Source organism: Pteropus medius, unplaced genomic scaffold (genome assembly GCF_902729225.1).
Source record: "Pteropus medius unplaced genomic scaffold, Ma_sr-lr_union100, whole genome shotgun sequence".
Taxonomy (NCBI): domain Eukaryota; kingdom Metazoa; phylum Chordata; class Mammalia; order Chiroptera; family Pteropodidae; genus Pteropus; species Pteropus medius.
Window position 1 is genome coordinate 6,530,748 of NW_024355990.1, and position 22,464 is coordinate 6,553,211.

The following is a 22,464-nucleotide window of genomic DNA, read 5'->3' on the forward strand; positions in this document are numbered from 1 at the left end:
CTATCTGAGCATTAACTTCCTTGAGGTTCGTGTTAAATGTTGCCTGTGTTTCAATTAAGCAGAGCGCCTCCTTCCCATCCCTGGTTGGTCATGGGTTGCCATGGCAGCAGGCACACTGCTACTCGTAGCCCACCCCGCTACCTGGCCTGTGGCACAGACAGTCTTCCAAGCCCCGCTGAGCCCAGACCTGACTTATCCACCGGCTTGGGGCTGCAATGGCGTCGTGTGGGACTGACTTTGGCGGGGAGGTGACAATTTGCCATTTCAGGTGGTTTCTGGTGGATAAACACTACTCTCTGATAACTTCGGGCAGCTCTGTCTGGGTTGGACGTTCTGTTCCTGATCACCGGCTTTGGACCAGGTTCAGGAATTGTTTGAGCGAAGGCATCACAGGTCACCTCCTGGGCAGACAACACCTCGTGCCCCCCCCACTCAGCACTCATTCACCTGGTGTCCCCCGGTTCCATGGGCCTTCTGCACGGACACCGGTCCCCACGTAAATGGGGGAGAGCGTGGAATCTGTCACGCTAGGAGCAATGATAAGAAGAGGAACATATTCTAGGCAAAAGGTGATGTGTTCCATCTGGTGCAGGCTAAGCGACATGATGGCACGACCCCCCAAGCGAAGATTCCCGTAAACAGCTGGCTAGAGGTCTGGGCCCAGCGCACAAGCTTGGGAGTCCCTTCTTCATGGGTTTCCATTGTGTTTTCCCACTTTCTCCTCTAAGTTATGTTACCTAGAGTGCCCGTCACATGCAGACCCCTGAGCCCTGCCCAGGTCTACCACAAATTCCAAGAATCTGCACTTAAAAAGAAATTTTTTTTAATTGCGGTTTTTATAGAAGTTATCTAGGCGATATTTCTTTTTTAAATTTTGTTATAGTAAGAATACTTTGCATGAGATCTACCCTCTTGACAAATGTTTAGTGTACAATATATTTTCGACTGTTTGTCACCAGTTTGGGCGTCGCCCTCGCACGGCGGCTGTGCTGACCTTCTCCGCGTCGCTCCCATTCTGGTACGCGTGCTGCCCAGACGTGCACGAGACCCTGCGCTTTGCCCAGGCTCCCCCAAGCGGGGACGTGTGTTGACCTTCGTTCGTTTGTTTTTGCATGCTCGAGTCTGAGAAGCACTATGACTCTAAGCTTGGCCCGGGCTCAGTTCAGGCCCATCCCCATCCCCATCCGGCTGCTCCCAGCGCACCTGCCTGGCCCCAGCCTCCCGTCTCCCTCTGTGTGGGCTGAGGACAGGCGCTGCTCCATCTTCCAGCCCGGTGGTCTTTTCTTACATCGATGGTCAGTAACCCCCTGCACGTCATTCGGAGAGTCGCATCTCCCGAAGCCGTCATTTCCAGCAAGGTGTTTCTGCTCTTAGCTGAAGCCGAAAGAATGCCGGGCGCTCACCGGCCATGTCTCTCTCCCTTTCTCTCAACCTCTGCTGGATGGCATTTGTTCTCCCGCTAGGAACCAAGCATTCTTCATGTGTCTGTCCCTTGTGATTGCCGCCTTGGTAAGAACAGTATGAGAAAGTGTGTTTTGGCCAGCGTTTCTGCTCTGCCCCATTAAGTCTTATCATGTCACCAGGCAGGGCCCACCCGTGAACATCTGGTGGCCTCCTTTGTCCCCATGCTGATTTCACCGATAAGTCCCACTCCATTTGATTTCTCATTTCTTTTATTCCTGCTCTCTCAGGACTAATTGTTTTCTTTGCTGTCAGCTCCAAGCCACCTCAGGTCAGCACGGATACTTCTGCCTGTCTGGGAGAGGGAGCCATGTGGAACCCTCTGCAAGGCGCTCGGGCATCTTGGCACCTTGCCCCACTGGATTCTTTGTACAAAGACAGCCACCCTTTGAGGACATGGTGGCCCCCAAATCTTAACCAAGAATGGTAGAGAAAGAGATGTGTCTCCCTTGCTGGGAGCTGCATTCCATACACCAGTTTTCCTCCTGGCCATTGCCCTTCTTACCTGTGTTTATGGTGAAATCCAGGGAGTAAAGAGCGATGCGTAGTCTTCCCGGCAGCTAGCAGTCTGATGCTGTTTTTCCAAGCCATTAAATTTCAGTTTCTAAGATGGCTTTCTAAAAATCATATATAATATGTGTGTGTATATATATATGTTTATGTGTGTGTATGTAATATTTATGTATCTATGTGTGGAGATAGATACATGTTATCTATCTCCATCTGTCTGTCTGTCTGTCATCTATCTACCTGCCTACATACCTACCTATCCTAGTTTTCTCTGGATAATAAGCAACCAACCCACCAGCACACTTCAGGGATGCTGATCACCGACTTTATCCCATCTCCCTGGTTGCACCATATTTTAGGAAGTGAAAACTGATATGAATGTTAGCCTAAGTAAACTACGTTAGATAAGTAAATCTACTATTTAAAGGAAAATGAATGACTATGAAAGAAAAAAAAAGTTACCATGTATTCCAAAGCACAATAGCCAATCTCCAAGGGCACAGGGCCTCTCCTTTGACTGACGGAAAGTATCCATTATCTTTAGCAGCAGGTGATTTTTTCTGAGAGTTGAAAATGTCACCATGATTGTAGAATCTTAAAAAACATCCACTTTCTAGCCAAGGTATGGTTCTACTCTGCTGACTCCGGGAGTTGGGATTTGACGGTACTTGACAAATCTGCACCAAATCTCACGATGGTCTAATTTTTTCTCTACCGAGGATCTCCTGTCCTTTCGAATCTAAGTTAAGAATGACAGGTGTACTAAGCACGCTATTGGCCTTTCTTTTATATTTTTATAAACGTAATACAAATTCATTATGGGAGCTGCCGAAAGGTGGTTTGTGGGGTCTCCCAGCCAGGCAGACGCCCACACCCCACTCTCATTACTCTCCAGAGTCCTGTTGGGTGGGTAATATTATCATCCCATTTGGTAAACGGGGAGGCTGAGGCACAGGAGTATCAAGTGATGTCCCAAAGGTGCAGAGATGCATAATCAGGAACTGGTCAGTGGGCGGGAAAACAGCTGCTTCAAAGTGGGTGAACCTGAGTCCTCACCCCAGAACCTCCCTTCCCCGCTCCTTTCTGCATAGTGACATGGAGCATCCTCTGTGTCATTACCCTGGAGAAAAAGGGTAAGAGAGAACCCTGGAGAGGTAAGAAAAGAAGAACGTGCCAGAGCGGCTGCTGGGGACTTTCCCTGGTCCGCCTGGTTTGTGCCTGTGGCGGAGCTGGGCGCCTGCAGCCAGCACACCAGCCACCTGGGGCTGCACCTGCCCTGCCCCCGCCTACCCACACCCACCGCCCATCCTTTGCTTTGATTGACAGTCCCCAAAAGAGGATGGAGAGAAACTGCCAGAGCACCTCACGCCAGATAAATTGATCGTCATCTGTGTGTGGCACATGTGTTCATATTCTCTTCCCCTCTCCCTGTCACGCGTGTGTGGGCACCGTGCGCACGCACACACACACACACACACACACACACACACACTGCGTTTGCTGCAAGGGTGAGTGGTGGCCGTAGCTCGCTCTCTTCCCCGTTAAGCCCGGTGATAAACAGGTGGCTCCTTGTCTGAATCCCGTGGCACCTGGCAGACGAGTGTGAGGTCTGGCCGGACTGTCCACCCTCCACGGTGCTCGCAGCGCCTGCAGGTTCTCTGTCCACATTGACCCCCACCCGCATCTGAGACCGGGGGAGGAGCTTGCTGGAATAGGATGCCACGTGGCTTGTGTTCTTTTTCCAAGGAGAACAAACGCCCAGGTTGGGAGAGCGCTTTTTCTTCCTTAGTGGAGACCCCGTCCTTGTACAGTTATTTTTCTCTTGGGCTGAGCTGAAGTTTACCTTTGCCCTCTGTCTGAGATGTTTCTTGAACAGCTTAATAGCACAAACATATTGCTGGGGAAATATTTAGCTAATTAAGAAAATAAAGTTTAGAGACGAACATTTAGCTGCATTTACATAATGTGTAAGTTATTTGCACCTCAATGATACGCTAATGGCACCTTAGTTATAAGCTCATGCTGATTGGAAATGAGCCCAGGTAACCCATGACTGTCCCTTAGGGCCCGGATGTGGTGGCTTCACCTTTCTAGCTCAGTAGATTGTGCTGAAATAGGGGTTCTTCTCTACCAAATACAGGTTTTTGCACCCACTGCAGGTTCTCTGTGGCAGAATACGCTTTGCGGTGACCTACATCCTCTCCCCCAGAAAAGAGACTGTGTCTGCCGATGCTTGTGGCATGCTGTGTCGTTTGCTCCTACTGCTTCCATTATATACTGGAATCTCTTCCTGCTAATTAGTAAGCTCATCTGTGGAGATAAAACTAAACCACCTGTTCCATCCTCAAAGAGTCCCTTGTTATTCATGTGATTTTCCTGAGTGTGATCAGTGTCTTGGAGCCTTCGATCTTGGTGAGGGGAACTTGTCTCATGGGGAGGAAAGGGACGGCAGAGGAGACCTGCGCCCACTTGCACACACTGCCTTTCTCAGGCTCCCCTGGGCCCTTCCTGAACCTGCTTTTCTCTAGATGGGCTTTTGGACGGGGTTGGAATATGGGTGACCAAGACTGGCCAGGTCAGGAAGATTGGCTGCTTTCGTGGGCACGGTGGTTAATCTGGCCGGAACTCATGGCCAGGAGATCACAGTAAGAACTGGAGATTTGCATGGGCAGCGAGCATTGGGTAAGAAGGTGGACCCGAGTCTGGGCCTGAAGGCCAAGTTCAAGTCCTGTCTGCCCTAAGATGTCTATTATGTTTTTCAGCTTAGGGTGAAGCCTACAGAGCCAGCAGTCACTGGTGCTCCAACGAGAGTGGTCTTGGGAGGGCGTCTGGCAGCATAGGCTGATGTCGCGGGGAAGCCTCAGAGCCGTTGCTGGGGGAGACACTGCGGTTCTGTGGTCCAGTGGTTCTCATACGCTAGCTGATGGACCCAGCATCAGCCTCACCCCAGAGCCTTTTATAAATGCCCATTGGCAGGCTCCTCCCCCAGAGATGCTGAGCCAATAAGACTAAGGCTGGGAATCTGGATTTTTTAATCCCTCAATGATTCCGGAGGAAGGCCAGGTTTTAGAAGCACCAGTCCATCCCTTTCAGGAGCCTTCCCTGATAACGAGGTTCCTAGAGCAGGTGTAGTCTTCCTAAAACCTCTTACTGTCCTCACACGGAGGTGAAGAGGTAAAGCACAGGGAGCGCAAAGGACAACCTGCAGGCCAGATCTGCTCTAATACTTGTTTTTGTAAATAAAGTTTTATTGGAACGCAGACACGCCAGCTCATTTCCATCTTGCCCCTCGCTCCCCTTGTGCTACAGTGGCAGAGGTGAGTAGTTACGGCAGAAGAGGGGTGACCGCAGAGCCTAACATGTTTATTATCTGGCCATTTACCAAAAAAGTTTGCTGACCTTTGATCTCTGTGTCCATAAAGTAGGCATTTGCATAAATAAATGTTAGTTTATCCATAGATAGGACATTTTGGAATGAGATTCTTACCCTTAAAGACGACCATAAACTCTTCGAAAACATGCGTGAAGCATTCTGTGTAGATGGGTGCGGATATTTTTCTGGGAAAGAGAGGCGACTGCCTTTTATTATTCATTCCACAAACATTTAAGTGCCTCCTCTGCTAGGCTCTGTGTGTAGCCAGACATGTCAACTACTTTTCAGTTTTTAGGCTTAAAGTCTCTTGCCTTCCCCACTGTGTTTGGAAAAGAGTCATATGTATCATTAGGTGCCCAGACATAACTAAGGGTCAGGTATATTTATTTATGTCTCTTACCTTGAGACACCTAATTGGCCAGAAATATCTGGACTGAAGTAAATTTAGGTACAGAGGAAGCACCTCGACCAACTTGTAGTTGGGAAGTCTGAAACATGACTTTTTAAAAGTTAGTCTGTATCAGACTTACCTTGGAGTGAGGATGGGGGCGGGGGTAGACATACGGCATGTACAATGCAGATATCTGGGACCCTCTCCCACATGCTCTAATTCAGTAGCTCCAGGGTGGGCTCCAGGAATGGGCATTTTGGGGGTGCCCAGCGTGACACTGCAATGGAGGGCCTTCATTCCACACTTGGAGATATAGTGGTCTAGGCTGCGAAGCGTTATTCTCAGAATCAGAGAACGTGGCAGAGCAGCATCTCCTCGAGGTCGAAAGTGAGCCAAGTGACAATTAAGGTAATGTCAGCCATTGGACACGAGCCCTGAAATAACGCCGTGCTCTTAGATGCCTCCTCCTTGACCTGGTTCTTTACAACCATACAGCTTAAGCGAAGAGCCTCCATCCTCCTGGGAGAGGCTGAGCGTCCTCTGCAAAGTTCTTAGAACATCGGTGTTCTCCAAAATGCCCTTTCTCAAATGAGAGTGCTGGGCTTTTTCGAAGCAAATGCCATCTGCCGTGAGCGGACTCTCCAAAGACACAATGGTCTCTTTCCCACCGAAGCGTTTGCGTTGACTACACACGTGCAGGGTGAACTAAGGAGAAACTGGAGAGATGGCTTTGGAACTCACCCAGGATTTATTTTTGGACCACGACCAGTTAATCAGGGATGAGTACATGTTGATAAAATGGTTGCGTCTGTAGAAGATGAGCTGACCTGGTAGGTGGATATTTTAATCTTATTGAGAATTTCGGCTCTGTTGACCGAGAGTAGAAATTATTACCCTGCTTATATATTTGTAACGAACGCTGTTTGAGTGAGTGGTTTGCTTCATGGGTGAGAAATTTTTAGCCAGTAGTAAATCCATCTCTTCATGTGCTATCCATTTAATTTTTACCAGTTACGCAGATCTGTTTATATCCATGTTGTCACTAAACGGTGTTTATTCATAAGTATCAGAGGATGACTTTCAGTGCCTGGAAAATTGTAGACCGAAAAGACAAGGGAATCCAATCAGCCTTCTTACAAAGGCGGCACACGACCCTCTAATAACCATGTGGCTTTTGACTGTTAGAATGATCAATGGTGATATCTATGACAGTTACGAAGATGGCACACAAGTTCATCATCATGTTTCTTAGACTCCAGATGCTTCTCTGCCTAAAGGTTAGTAGCGAAGCGTAATAAATACTTCAGTTATGTTCCCACGAAGCTTCCTCGGTCTCTGATGGAGTCCCTTCCTGCCCCGGGTTTTACGTGACCCATGCAGTGCGTCATTGAAAGACTTTACATGGAGACGAGTGTGTGGCTCCTCTCGGAGTAGCATGCCATCAGTTTGCCCACCTTCTCCCTATCCAGAACTCAGACTCTAAACTGGGCACAAGTAGGACTGTCAGATAAAGCACAGGATACCCAGTTAAATTCAAATTTCCAATGAGCAATGAATATTTTTTAGTATAAGTATAGCCCGTGCAATATTTGGGACATACTTATACTAAAGACATTTGTTTTTATCTGAAATTCAAATACAGCTGAGCACCCTGTCTTTTTAATTGCTAAATCTGGAAACTCTAGCAGGGGTCTTATCCACACGAGATTTTTTTTGCTATATGTACTGTTCGCAGAACTGCTCTGTCGCTTGCAAGAATCCCAGGGTCGTAGGGTAAAGAAGACAGGGAAGCAAGAAAAGCTCTCGTATATCTTCTGCTTTTGAAAAGAGTGATGTTTCAGTATCGAGAGAAAAGTAGCTCCCAGCTGGGTCTCGTTAGTCACCGACGAACATAAGTGGATCACAGGAAAATTACCTGTGTCTGTAAGGAATTAGCTAATCATATTGTCATTACTTAAAGAGGCCTCATTTAGTCAGAGGACTTTTCAAAAAAGTCCAGGGGAAAAAATGCCAGAAACTATGAAAAATGTTCAACTCCACTTATAGTCAAAGAAAATACAAATGACGGGAACTAGCATTTCCCCCATGAATGAATACGTTTTCTCTTAAATAAGAAATACCCAGTCTAAGACATGGCATGATGAGAACATGCAGACTCTGCTCACAGGAGTATGAAGGACATGACCTTTCTAGAAATGACTTAGACAAATGCATCAAGGCCCTTTGATCAACAGTTCAACTTCTGGGAGCTTTATCTGAATTTCTGATTGTTTATACAGATTGTGCAGCGATGCTTACAGAAAAAAATTAGAAATAGCCTAGATGCCCAATGGTATGAGAACGTAAGTAATAATTTGTATTGTTTGACGTGCTTGTTAGGGTTTTTCATATGGGGAAATGCTTCCGTTGTGTTTAGTGGGAATAAAAGGTAGACTACAGTCGTATAATATGACATCTCAGGTCTGTAAAACTACATGGAAAAGCAGGGAAGGAAGTATGCCAAACTCTACATAGTATTTGTTTTACATGATGCGATGACGTGTGATTTCAATTTTCTTCCACCTGCTTTGAGGTTTTCCAGGGTCGCTTTAATATGCCTTTTATATCTTTATAATCAGAAATGAGGTTTTATTCGAGGCACTTGCCCCAATGGCAAGATGGATGGATTGGCTGGCCAGCCCTGCCTTGACCACTTAAACCATCAAATTTATTCAATCGATGAAATTTAAATGAAGGCTCCGTTGGCTTGATGCCGGGACTTCACGTTTGCAGCATAGATGTTGGCAGTTCCCAGGGCTTCTGGAGGAGCGAAGGCCGCTCCTGGGTGAGCAGCCTTCTCGGGCTCATGGAGGCGAAGGAATTTCTCCCGGGCAAGACACCGTGAGCATCGTGTTTCCTCCCCTCTTTCCACTGCCTCTTGTCAGACGACGTAACTGCGTCCCATTGACGGGCAGCGCTCCCACGTTCCTGATCCTTGACGGTTGAGTCACGTCTCAAGAGCCCAGTGGATTCTAAAGACTGTGTTTAATACAAAAATGTTGAAGAGTCAAAATCACCCCCTTGAAATTGTTTTTTTCCTCCCTTGAGCCATTAGGACCTGGCCTCCCAGAAGATCAAAAGCCAAGAATTAATTTCTTTTTCTTTTTTTTCTTCTCCTTTTCGACTGATGCCTCTCCATTTTGGGGAAATCGAAGCCGAAATTACTTTGCAAAGCTAGTGGTGGAAGGTAGAAAGAGAGCCTTAGGCACACAAAGGGAATTTTCTCTTTATTTTCAAATGCCTTTGCCTGCGTGCACGTTTGTAAATGTAAGCGAGATCCAGCTCCACGGAAGTTCAATTTTAGAAAACCAGTCATTGAGCCATTCGGTCCCAGCAAGCACGGGAAAGGTTTGAGGACCTGTGCACAAAGAATCCCCGAGTCTGCGACAGGGACTCTTGCTCACGTGCTACACTGTGTCTCCTGGGGCAGGTCAACCCGTGAGCTGTAGTTGTAGTCAGCATTCGCTGACTGCAAACAGGCAGAACATCCACGTGCATGAACTGGACAGGGTAGGGACAACTGCTAGTCGTCGTGTTAGGGATACTGGGGACCTTTTCTCTTCGGTCTTAACTGTGGTTACGTTTATAGCTTTACCAAAAGGAAATAGCATGAAAATTGTGGGTAGGTTCAGAGACAGTCGTAGGCTTTAGTTTTGGATGCCTCTGAGCTGAGGGGTCCTCTGCTGAGACTGGGAGAACCAAGCTCGGCTCTTTCTTCATTTCCATGTCACTGTCGGGAAGGGCCTCCGTGGGCCTTGGTTTCTCTGCGTGTGCCAGCACTGATGCTGACCAACATCGAGTAATGGTTTCTCTGCGTGTGCCAGCATTGATGCTGGCCAGCGTCGAGTAATTATCTTATGTTCAGATTCAACATAAACGATATAAAGGAACTCGTGCTATTCCCATGAACGATTAAAGAAACTGAATCAGATTCTTCGCGAATCTGATTCTGAGTCTCTGGAAAACAAGGAGAAAAGAAAAATATATGTCTGTGGAGACCCCTCTGTCTCGGCTCTTGGTCGGTCTTTTGATGTCTTTGGTGCATATACAGCGCATGGTGAATATACATCACTGACTTCTCTTCATTTTCTGTTTTGTAACAGGGTTAATTTTCAAAGAAAGTATTTTTCCAGGGATTTGAAGTTTTCGCCAATAAGGATTTGAGGATTTGCCTATTCAACCAGATCATCTCCTGTGATACCTGGGAGATGTTTTTAGAGCTCTCATGGCTGGTGATCTGTTAATTAGTGTAGCTGTTACTCATCAGAGGCCGGAGCTTGCATCACTGGGCTTGTGAGTTTTGGCTGGTCTAATCATCATGGGGACAGCAAACATCTTGTGCTCCTGGTGGGACTGGCCCATGGGTTGTGAAAACAGAGGTTGACGTGGCATTTATCCAGAGAGATGGTCTCGATCTGAGATCTTCGAATCCGTAAGGATTCAAAAGTGATTTTAAAATGATCTGTCCGTGTTTTCGTTCCTTTTGCTGGAGAGAAGATCGTAGCTCCCGCTGTACTTTCAAAAGCGGTTGCTGATCCAAACTGGTGTAGAGCCACTGATTTAGAGACTTCAGGGCCTTTCAGGTCACAGGGGAGAACGTCAAACCCAGAGGTGGGGGGCTGCCGACCCAGGCAGCCTCTTGGCCTATGCCCGCTAGACCCCTGTCTACTTTCGCTCTGTGATATAGTGTGTTGGGACGAGAATCACGTCCCTTGTTTGGGAGAGAGGAAACCAGGAGACAAATGTGTCACATAAGGTCGCCGTGATTCAGTAGGAAGGTGAGCCTTGGACTGGTCCCTCTGTGCCACCGTGGTCCTCATTCTCAAATGCAGCAACGCGGTGCCCCTCTGGCGAAGATGAAGTCGGGGCAGGGGGAGGGGCAACAGGATGGGCCCAGCAGAGGGTCCTTCTTTGTGTAGATTCTTTGATGCTTGATTTTGAATTCCAAGAAAGGTTTTTCGATGGCGATCCACTTCAACGTGGTTCCTTTCTTCCTTCCTGAAGGAATTGTAATCCCAGCTTTCATGCTTGACGTTACTAAATATTTCCTACCTATAGCTGCTTTACACTTAGGAACAGCAGGCCTAATGAGTCAAGAAACTCCGTTTTCATGCAGCGTTTTTAGGTCCGTCTGTGAGTGGGAATGGTGGTAGATGCGAGAGTGCCACTGAGCCTTTTCCGCCTCTGCTGTCGCTCAGTGTCAGCTGACTGGACCCTTTGCCACCTAAACATCTCTGTGCTAGACATCTGTGATTTCAAGCCCCTCAACGTCCCTGCAGTGACCACCCACTCCACCCCTCCCCTCCCAGTCAGCCATGGACCTGGTTAGGAGGTGCCTTCTGGAGGCCAAGGACCTCGGCCTGACCCCTAAGCCCCCCTGGAGGGCTGTGTGGCCTGGGACCAGTCACTCCACCTCTCGGCTCTTCATGTTCCTCATTCGATAAAGGGAATGGTCTCTCCTACCCGGGGCTTTTGTAAGGGTTGAGGATCATTAAGATAAGTTCTCAGTGTCACCTGCTAACCAGAGTCACTGATGTCGTTTTCTAGTCTGAACTCGACAGCATGTGTTCCATCCCTAGATGTCCTTCCTCTGTGGCCAGTCCTACTTCAGAGACACCCAAACTTTCCCTCTTCCGAAAATGCTGTGGTTCTCGGCCCTCTGGTGCACCCCCACGCCCCGCACCGGGCCCGGTAGTGCCCTCTGCGTGGCCGTCATCTTCCGCTCACGGCACTGGTGTACAGCTTGATGGCGTGCGATGGTTTAACCGGCCTCCCCAGGAGAGGCAAGAAGACACGTTGCTCAGGATGCCACCGTGCTCACTATCACGATGTGTTCGTACTGATTTCCCTTGTTGCAGACTCATCAGCGGTGGCTTGTTTAACTCTCACGAGTGTGTCGGGCCTTCTTCACGCCCTCCCATTTCCCGCTGGGGAAGGCACATCGGCCTTCACACACTGGCGCTTGCAGGTGGGACGTGCATCTTTCCCGTGATTCAGGACCCTTTGTGCTGCTCCACATTCCCCCAAACCTGTGCACGGTGCTGGCATTTGCTAACGGTGCCACCATCTCTGCTGCTCTCTGCATTATTTGCGGGAAAGTCAGAGTCTGATCCTTTTTGTGACAATGACAGAAACGCATGAAGCCTTCAGTGCTAATCCGCCCCGTAGATTCACAGGAATGCATTCACGTCTTCCCTGGCTGTCGTCTTTTCAATTATACGATTTTTAAGGGAAGAGTTTCGATGTTTTTCCCCCCTATCGACTCCCGCTGGAGAGCGTCTAGGTCAGGCCTGTGCACTCAGAGGAGGCCCAAGGGACAGCCGAGTGCCCTCGCCGCAGCTCAGCTTGGTTCCCTCTGCTTTGCTCGTGTCATCAGCGTTTATGGGCTCGAAAGCCCGGATGTTTGTAGTTCAGTTCCCCATCCGGCCTCCGCAGCCAGAGCCCTGAAAGGCCGTCAGCTGAAGACATACGAGAACATCCTCCCCCGTGTGTGCGTACAGATGCGCACACGTGCGAGCGCACACAAAGGCTGTCTGATGTCTGAGGCGAGGAAGGTGGCAGCCAGTGGCATTCCTGGGCTTGCACACGCACACGCACACACGGGCGCACACGCACACACGGGCGCACACGCACGGAGCAGATACCGCACAGTGAGTGTCTTCGTTTCGCTTTGTGCGAGTGCCGTCTGGGGCGTTGCCATGCGACTGAGACAGCTTTATTCTCCAGAGGCGTATTCTGAGTCGTGGCTACTGACCGCGGAAGGCCTGGCAGGCCTGCGTTTCGGGGCATCAGTGAACGGCCCCTTCGCCCCAGCGGAACGGAGTCAACTGTTTGGAGTCAACGCCGATTGGGACCGGGGGAGGAGCGAGTCCACCGCCCTGTGGCACTTTCTTCCTCTTCAAGCTTGAGTCGAGTGCACAGAATGGCTTTCAGAAGAAGTGTTTTTGTCTCCTTCTGCGTTTGAAATATAAAACAGTATCCCACTTGGGCGGATTCATCCGAAAAGGGAATCAGAAAGATCCGGTCAGTTTTGTCGAGTGAGATTCTGGTCCCAGAGGGTGGGAGAAACCGCCTTCACCTTATATTACAACCAGAGTGAGGAGAGGCCGGCCAGACGCCCGTGGTCTGGGATGAAGGAACCCCCAAAATTGTCCTTTATTTTTTACTTTGACTTTGGGAAAGTTCTTCGGCGGCTTTCAGCTTGAAGGAGAGAGCTCTTTCGTCTGTGGGACATTTGTAAATAGGGAGGGGAAGTGGGAAGACAGAGAGCTGCCTCCTCCCCTTCGAGTCGATGACTGTTAACATCAGTGAGGGGTGTTCCGTCGCGGAGCAGAGCACCCCTCAAGCTTCTACTGTTTCCTCCAGCCTGGGAAGCCACATAAGTTATCCTCCAAACCAGGACACTTCTGGGTGTGAAAGGGGCACTAACAATCCTCCTGGGATGGCGAGCCAAAACTGGGACGTGCGGCGGGGATCCTAAAAGTGTGTTCTGGTGACCTGGCCGTGACATCTAGTTATGCTCTGCATGTTTTCATGCTCCTGCACGATGGGAAGACCTTTCTTTCCACTGTAGGATTTGTTCAGGACTCTGCACCTCTGGGGAGCCTCTCCCCCGAGTCCATCCGTGCTGTCAACCGCAGTCCGGGTGCTCCGCCTCACCCTGGTCCTCCTGGATTTCAGATCCATGCATTTTACCTCCATTAGGAGTAAACAAAGGACCCAGGAGACCAGGGTATTTGGGACAATCTGGTCCTAAGAAATGATATCCTTCCAATATATACCCAAGTCTTTAAAAAAGGAGAGTTCATGAAACTCAAGGCTGGGTACTGTAGTGAGCCCATGAGGGTCAGAATGTCCTACGGCACCCAGGCTGCCATCCGTCTGTCCATCGTCTGGCTGCATGATTTCCCATCTCTGCTTGTCTGTGTGTATCTGCTTCTGTCTGTCTGTCTGTCTGTCAGGCTGCTGCCTTGTTCCATCTGGCATGGTGCATCATGGCTGCTCTTACATTGCGTGACCTTTTGGATCCAGAATCCCGACTCGACTCACCAGGTCCTTCCCCATTCCAATCCCTCATCCCTCATCCCTGAGTAGAGACTCTGATCGGCTGGGCCTGGCATTAGAATCCATTCCCCATCAGTTGGTGTGACCAGGAGAGCTGGGTCCCCTATGATGTAGTTTTGTAGGGCTGTGGGAGAGAGGGCCATGTGACCACAGCCACAGGCTACACGCAGCATTTAGTACAGTCTAATCACGTTCAGTCTCCCATTTAATCCTCACAAAGCCCGCATGGATAGGTACTGTTACCCCATTTTGTGAATCAGGAAACTAAGGCACAGAGAGGTTGCACGGCTTGGTTAACACCACACAGCTGATGAGTGGACGAGGCGCCAGCGGCAGGAAGTCTGGTTCCAGAATCTGTGCTTCTGATCACTACTCAATATTGCTTCTCTTAAGTAGGCATTGCTGATGTACCCCATTTTCATCTTTTTTACCGTTTTTACTAACTGTACATTGGATACTGAATGTCTTATTCAGTGAATGTTTGCTGAATGAATGGAGGGAGGGAGGAAGGAGAGAGGAGGAGGCAGAAGGGGAAGGGAAGGGAAAGGGAAGGAGGGAGGGAGGAAGGAAGGAAGGATGAAAGGATGGACACGTGGTCCATTAGGAAGCTCGGAAGTGGATCACATCCCCCTCCTGAAAGCTTCCTGCTGCTGTTGCTTGCTCAGATGCCAACACACTCATTTTCAAACGACTCTTCTCATTCCTTTCTTTTTGCTCAGACAGGAGCGAGAATGGCGAGGCGTATCAGAGGAAGAAGGCGGCGGCCGCTGACCTTCCAGAGAACCCCGCCGCCCCGCTGCCGTCTCTAGGGGGTCTGGCAGTGCCCGGGGGCAGCAGCTGGAGGAGAATCGCTCTGCTCATCTTGGCCATCACCATACACAACATTCCAGGTGAGGTCTTGTCCCCAGCAGTCCAGCCCCCCGCCCGAAGGTAAAGCCACCGTCCGCTCAGCCGCCCGGCTGGAAAGGGGGATGGGCAATCGCCACGCAGTGCGCTTTTTTTGAGGGGAGCGGGGGAAGAAGTGCGAATCTTCCTCCTCAACTTGGCTTTTTGGGGGTTCCTTGTTCTAGATCGGTTATCATATGTTAAAACTTCCCGTTCCAGTTACGTCAATGATGTCAACTACTATTTCCATCAACGAGTTCCTTTCTTTACATAACTGTTATGGGATTGCCGTGGAGTACGCCTCTTGTAAACACGAGGTACCTCTGGCTCTGCTTGACGCCCTATAGAATACTGAATTTAACGTGGTTTAACACCGATATTCGTCTCACCCGCTTTCTTCGTGTGGGACGTCTTTCTGGAATGCTCTTACCTGTTCTTTCCTTTTCAGCATTTTGGAGGCATTTGTTTTATGTCTTTGGATTTATTTTAGTTGAGAAAGAATGTATTGGTGTTCTAGTTCAAAAAACTTGTTTTGTTTACTGTAACTAGAAAACACAGGTAAGAATAAAAAAGAGTAAAGGTCTTATAAAACAAGGCAGATCGGAGGAACGTGAGGAAGTCCTTGGGTCACGTTTTGGAAGATCGGCTCTACTGCTCCGTCACTGGTCTATCTTGACAAGTCACTCGAGGTTCACTTAGTTTTTCTCATCTACGAAATGGGGGTAATGCTACTACTGAGATAATAGAGATATTATTTATGAAATAAACTATACGATTCGACAATTAAATAAGGTGGTGTGCCGTGTGTGTGTGTGTGTGTGTGTGTGTGTGTGTGTACAGACTTTAGTACAGTGCTTGGGGTCAGAAGAGCATTTGAAATATGGCAGTTGCTTTTAGCTTTATAGCATGTAGGCCTCCTTTCCAGTCGTGACTTCCTTGGCCTTGAGTTCTTAAACGTTTCGATCCATCTTTCATTGTTCCGGAACTAGAGTTTGAGTGATCGCATTGCTAAGGGAGCATCTGCAGGTGATGGATTACCTGAGTCCTGGCAGAGTTCATGATGTCAACCTATTACCCTGTTACAGAGCGGTGGCGTGGCTGGGCAGGGCTGGCGAGGGGCACATATTTCTCTTCGAAGCTCTTAACAGAGGTCATTGCATTATCTTCTAGCTTCATACTGTGGAAGCAAAGGCCACAGCCGAGCCGAGTCAGTTCCTCTCTGGGTAACTCAATATTTTTTTGCTTGCACCATGAAGCCTTTTTTGGTTCATCTTTAAAGAAGGTGTCAGTGTTACATATTCCAGAATATATTAAATCTGCCTAAAACACTCTGTGTCCAATCGCTTTTTAAGCTCCGGTATTTCTCTAGATGAGAAGCATTTTCTTCTATTATTTCTATCCTGAGCTCAGGAATTTTTGTTATCTGATTGTACAGGCTGGTTCGCCCATATTTTTCTTCAGCATCTGTTTCTCTCTTACTTCCTCTTAGGCCTTTTTCTTTGGGTGATGAGTAAATTCTTTTGGTTGGTTTTCTAGAGTTTGCCATCGAGTACGCCTTGAGATGCAGTCTTATGTGGGACCCCAATACACAAAGCTGACCACAGTGGATTTGTCCCGATAGAAAGTCTAGTCCACACCCCCAATATCTTAAAGGCTCATAGAAGAACCGAGGGCTCTTGAAAACTTCTCCCTTCTACCTGTTAAAAGCTAATCATTAGAGAAGATGTTAGTTTTGCTGTCTTTTTGGGTCCTAATAGTAGCTGTCTTTCTGCCATTCGACACTCCTTGTTTAACCAGTGGGTTTTGAGTGAAACAAGAGAACTATTCTGGCTTGCTTGGGAATTCTCTCTCTCCCTACAGAGCAAAAAAAAAAAGATCCAGATTTCATAGCGATGGGCTTTGAGGACCCAGGAATGAGCTTTACTCTGATGGACATGTCCTCATACCCGGCTGCCACTACCCTACTGTGTTCCCGCGTGCTCAACCGGAATTGTCCCTGACTCATTTTGACAGGTCAGGGAGAGTTAGGGTCCACTCTCTTGAATGTTTATTGACTCCAGGGAGACCCTCTGACTACAGACGCGAGGCCCTGACAAGAGACCCTCTTCTGGATCTTTGCCGTCTCCAAATCTAAGTTCAGCTGAGCGTCTTTTTATTGTGAGTGCAAATGTATCTTTTGAAATGAGGACCAAGAGGCTCACAGGAATCTCAACTGAGCCGTCTTCGTGAGAAGCGCGTGGTGGTGGTCGCCAGCTCAGTAAATGGGAACAGCAGTCTCGCCTGGAGCAAGAGGCTCGAAGGGACATTTCTTTCATGGTCTTGCCTTTATGAATTACGTTTTTATAATGTGGTCTAGGTACTTGAGTTATACCCGTCATAAAAACAGACCAAGATTCCGGGCCTCTTGTAACTAGCGTCATCGCAGGGAGGGTGGACAATGAACATGGTAATAATAAGTGAACTGTATATTGTGTTAGAGGGCGTTGAGCACTAGAAAGAAGGAAAAGGAGCAGAGCAGAGGGGAAAGTGTTATAGAAAGGAGCTGCGGTTTTAAACAGCTTGGCCGGGGTGGGTCTCGCTGAGAGCTCCTTGCATTTGAGTCAGCCGCGCTGATCTCTGGGGGGAGTGTGTTCCGGGCAGCGGGAGTGGCCAGTGCAAAGGCTCTGAGGCAGGAGCACCTAGCGGGGCATCCGGAAGTCAGAGGGAGGCAGCGAAAGGTGAGGGCAGGGCGGTCAGCCCCGCCCCGGGCAGCACGCAGATGCACTGTAGGAATTTTCCATTTCTCCACCGTGGGAAATGAACCACTCCAGGGTCTGACGCAGAGAAGCACACGATTTGATTTGGGTTGAATTCAGACTGGACTTAGGAGGACGCCACTGCAGGAATCCGGGTGGACACAGAGGCGGCTCAGACCGGGGTGGAGGTGCTGAGGAGGCCTCCTTTTCTGGTATCTATTGAAGGTGGCACGAGTGGGATTCGCTGGTGACGGGGTGAGGGGTATGCGAGGACGAGAGGAGCCAAAGGGCCAGGAGGTTTCAGGGCCGACCAGCTTGCAAAGATGGAGTCTCCCCCAGCTAGGTGGGGAAGGCTGCGGCTGGAGCAGCTTTTAGTGGGGATATCAGGAACTCAGTTTCGGACTCTGAGGTCTGGCTGAGGTCTGAGGTACCCAAGAGGAGGTACTGACTAGGCAGCTGGATGGGTCAGCTTGGAGTTAGGGAGCAGAGTCTGCACTGCAGGGCTAGCTTTGTGCATCAGGGCCGTGTAAATGTTATCGAAGCCCAGGGCATGGATGAGGTCACCAAGAGTCTATGTACAGCTAGACGCGTCACCAGACACCCCCAGGCCCCGAGCTCCTAACTCTGGTCTGAAAAGACGCTCTCTTACCTGCGGTTACGTCTCGCGGCCTCACGCCCTTGGATGAGAACCGTTTCAAGAGTCATCTGTCACCCGCTTACCTTTGAAAAGCTCTCTTCTCTAACATTATCCTTTATAGTTATTAAAAATTTAACGAGAGCACCGATATTCCCTGGGACTCTGGGTTTTAAGGTAGACTTCACAGGGACTCAATGGATAATTGAATGCTTTTGAAGTTTTTTTTTTTTTTTTTTTTTTGTCTTTGCTGGTGCTGGGAATGACATTTTGTTAAAATATTTTTTTTTTTCTTTTTTATCGTGGAAGTAAAAAAGAAAGCTCGTTAGCGAGTGTCCCGCCTGCTGGAGGTTTCCGGAGTGTGAGGACACAGGTGTGGGGACGTGTGCACACCCAGGGCACTTGGATTAATAGTGGATTCACACGCAAGGACAGATGCATTCCTAGTCTCCTGCGGCTCGCGGTCCTCAAGAATCCGATAGGAGCTGTGGCTGCTCTTATAGCAGAAGGTCGCACGCACAATGGTGTGCAGGCGGTTTCGGGTGTTCTCAGGCCTCATGGAGACTACCTGTCCACAGCTCTAGAGCAGGAAGGAACCCTCGCTTTCGAGAAACGAATGTCCAGGCATGCAGGCAGTTTGCATGTTTCGGGAAGACGCGGTGACGGCCGATGGGAGCCACACGTGGTGCCTGCAAACGCTCCTGACGGTGGCGATGTCCCCTCACTCCATCCTCCTTCTGGGCGGTGGGCCGAGGCGCGCCAGTCCTTCGGAAAGTGCTGTCCTGAGGACGTGACATGTTTTCTATGAAAGCAACCCCAGGCCGAGCACACCGGCTCTTAAAATCCTTTCCTCGTGAGGCCGTGCGGATGGAAGGGCTCTGAGCCTTCCGTGGATTCTGCGCCTGAGGAGGACGGGCTCCCTTGGGTGTCTGAGGGGATCGCAGGTCAGCTAGCTGTCCCGTTACTGCTCGGCTCTCTTCATGAGTAGCTCATGGTCTCAACAGGACACTCTATGTCGTTTTGTTCATGAGAAGGTTAAATTTGGAGTTTAAAGGGATTCTAGACGTCATCTCATTCAAACCCTACTCCGTTTGAAAATTTCGGTGTGGGGGGCGGTGTGTGTGTTAAACTCTCATTTTGGTGCCTTCCAGCCCTGGTACTGGATGATGCTATGGGACATGATACAGATAGCACATTATTAGTGTCATTTCCTTAACAACGTCAGTCACGCCTTCCTCTGTGATACCTCACCGTATCCTTTGTCTGCTTCTCTCGTGATAGTCATCGCTCATTCAAGAATGGCAATTATGTAAATGTGTTTGTTTCCCCCGGTGCTGCAGAAATGTTGCGAAACTCAGAGCAGGGAGAAAGAGAAACCAAGCAGCCCTCGGAGAGTTAGAGAACTCAGGTTTATTATGCGGGCAGTTCCAGAAGAGCTAGTGCTCTGAAGATCTGGGCCCCGAGCTCAGTGGCAATTTTGCTTTTATAGGGCTCAGTTGGCGTGGGCCGATTGGTTCATTTGTCCTTAGATGGTTACAGAGCGCGGGTGTTGCTGTGGGTTGCAGGCAGTTACATTTGTTATTTAGACAGAACAAGCAAAAGGGAGGATGGGTCTTTAGTTAATTTCGAAGTCACCCTCCCCTACGGCCTATGCAGCAAGCGTATCTACAGAAGCAGAACAAAGAGCTGATTATGAGGTTAGCCTTTTGAGTGAAAATTCCTCTTCACCAGATGTAGCTTCTTGCAAGAGGGTCCATGCCATCTTCTTTTTTGGATCCATGTTATAATTTGTACTGAAGAGCAACAGGTATTCGAGCGCCTGCAATGACTGGGGAATTTTGTTACCTAACCTCCACGCGAGGAGAAGAAAGGCCATCTGGGAGTCACGCGTCCCACCAGGTGGGCTGAAGGACGGCATTGAGCTTCTGTGAGTCTCCACGATACAGTGGGCTTGCTTTTGCCCTAAAATGATTTATAAAGGTCCACAGAGGAAGAGGTATGTGAGTCTCCTGCTTTTTATTTTCCTCTGATTAGCGTCAGGCATCAAGTTCGCGTGGCTGGTTGCTGCCATGCCAGAGAGAGCTGCGAGTTGCTGCTTGTGTCTCCAGAATAGCACGGCAGTTGACTTTAATTATTTGGCCGGCCTTCATTGATGGCCCCTAAGAGGCCACGTTTCATTCTTTAAATGAGACGCTCGAAGTTTTCATCAGACACAGTTGTGTTTCAGGGAACAGGATCATGCAAATTTACACACTGAAATGTTAACAGTGGTTGGTTATTCCTGGGATTTATGGCTGATTTTATTTTCTTGTTTTTGTGAGATTTATAGCTCTGCTTTTCTGTAATGACTGTTTATGACTTGTGCGATTAGATAAAAGTATGTTTTGGGCAGGGAGACGTCGATAACCTAACCACCTCAACATCCCAGCCCCAGACACACAAAAAAGTGTAGACGTGACAGTGCTTCCTTTATGCCTGAGATAACCTTATTGGGGTTGTTTTAGTTACAGATTGGAGAGAGAATATAGGATTGTATTCGTTTGCTATGGCTGCTGTAACAACCTGTCACAAATTTAGTGGATTAAAACGACCCAATTCATTCTCTACAGTGCTAGGAGCCAGAAGTCTGAAATCATTTTCATCCGGCTAAAGTCACAGTGTTGGCAGGGCCTAGGAGGGAGTCTGGTCCCTGCCTCTTCCAGCTTCCAGAAGCCTGCTGGCCTTCCTGGCCTTGCAGCTACCTGATCCCAGTCTGCCTCCTCATAAAGATTCTTGCGGCTACAGTTAGGGCTCACCCAGATAACCCCGGGTCATCACCCCATCCCCAGATAATCCAGCACAATCATGCCTGCAAAGTCTCCGGTGTCGTGAAAGGCAACATTTACAGGTCTGGGGGTTGTTGGTGGCGTGAGCCTGGGCATGCATGGTACCCTACTGTGGTCTCCACGTGTTGCAAGGGTGACTTTGGAGTGGTGGCACTTAGAATTTGCAAGAAGGAGCCAATAGTTGGAAAGAAGAACTTAGCGACTCTTCCTTGTCCTGGGACAAAGACTGAATAGGAAATTCTGTTACTGGGCCTGAACGTTTCCAGGGGAAACAGTGATGCAGCAGCCTCCACTTCCCATTGCCTTGCTTCCAGAAGCTGGGAGAAAACTCTGCAGCGAGAGACCCAGGCTCAGTGGAGGAGTAAGCCCAGCCCCACTCAAAGCCACAAGTCACTGGCGGTAATAAAATACGCTGGCAATACTAGAGGCCACCAAGTCCTTTCAAAGTCCCAGACATGGAGTGCTCCACGTAGATGATTTAGATATTCGTATCCCTATTTTGCATCTTAGAAACCGAGACCCAGAGCAGTTAGAGACCAAGCTCAAGGTCACATGAGCAGATGGAGCAGGTGCGGCTTGAGCCTCATTCTCGCTCCGCCTCCACGTTGCCTCCAGTCCACTTCTTGCTGGGGTGAGCTTGCTTCTTTTTGTCCAGTGGGCCACAGAGTGCTTTCAGAGATGGTTACAGGGAAGATCAGGAGCTGCCTCTCGCTTTTCAAAGCTTGTCACATCTAATGTCCACGTCTGCAGTGCCGCGCTGGCGTGTCAGTGTGATGATCACTCCAGAGGCAACAGGCTCTGTTCAGTGAGAAGATTTAGGCAGAGGGACCTCAACCAAAGACTCATCGACACACGGGGACCACCACTGTGGGCTCCCTGCAGATAGCGTGGAAGGAGCAGCCGTGCAGCCCCCACAGCCCCCACCCCCGTCACTGCCACCAAGTGAGGATGATCCGGGACCCAAGCGAACCCTCAACCTTTAACCTCATCAAGGAAGGTGACATGGAGAGATGGGATGAGCACAGGATTTCGCGTCAGAAAGGCCAAGGCTTGGATCCTGGAGCCACCAAATACTTTATTAGCTAGGAGTGGGAGTCTCGGGTTTCCCAGCTGTAAAACAGAGGTGACATCTACCTCGCAGTTCAGTATTAATTGAGTCGACGGTGATGGCGAGAAGCGGGGACACTCACCGTGTTATCTGCTCTAAAGTGCATGTCGTGATGCCTGCAACACAGTAGGACGTAAAACACGTGAATCCTCCCCCCACCCCCCTCCCCCCGCCTCCCCTTCTCCCTCCTACTACTTTGTCTTCACTTCGCTTCGATCTTTCAAGACCATTTGGTCCTGGTCTTGGTGGTCTCGGTGATCTCGAGTGGGAACTTCTGAGCTCTTGAATTTTCACCTCCAGCAGGTTACTTGTGAAGATGCTTTTCATTTCCTCCAGGAGTTTGGAAACACTGTAACATTCTCCTTTAATTATCTGTAGCTTAGCAGGAAGCCTGACGTTATAATTAGCTCAGGCTCCTGTCTGGGATGACATTTTGCTC

The 22,464-nt window shown here is 49.1% G+C and overlaps 1 protein-coding gene across 7 annotated transcripts in view; it reads left to right on the top strand.

Annotated features, from left to right (window-relative positions):
• Positions 1-22,464, top strand: part of SLC39A11 (solute carrier family 39 member 11) — a 340,928-nt gene that overhangs the window by 208,191 nt on the left and 110,273 nt on the right. For all 7 annotated transcript variants that reach the window (XM_039859787.1, XM_039859783.1, XM_039859781.1 and 4 more), the window contains one exon: positions 14,558-14,728. In XM_039859787.1, the coding sequence (XP_039715721.1) occupies positions 14,558-14,728 (171 nt within the window). The remainder of the gene's footprint in view (positions 1-14,557; positions 14,729-22,464) is intronic.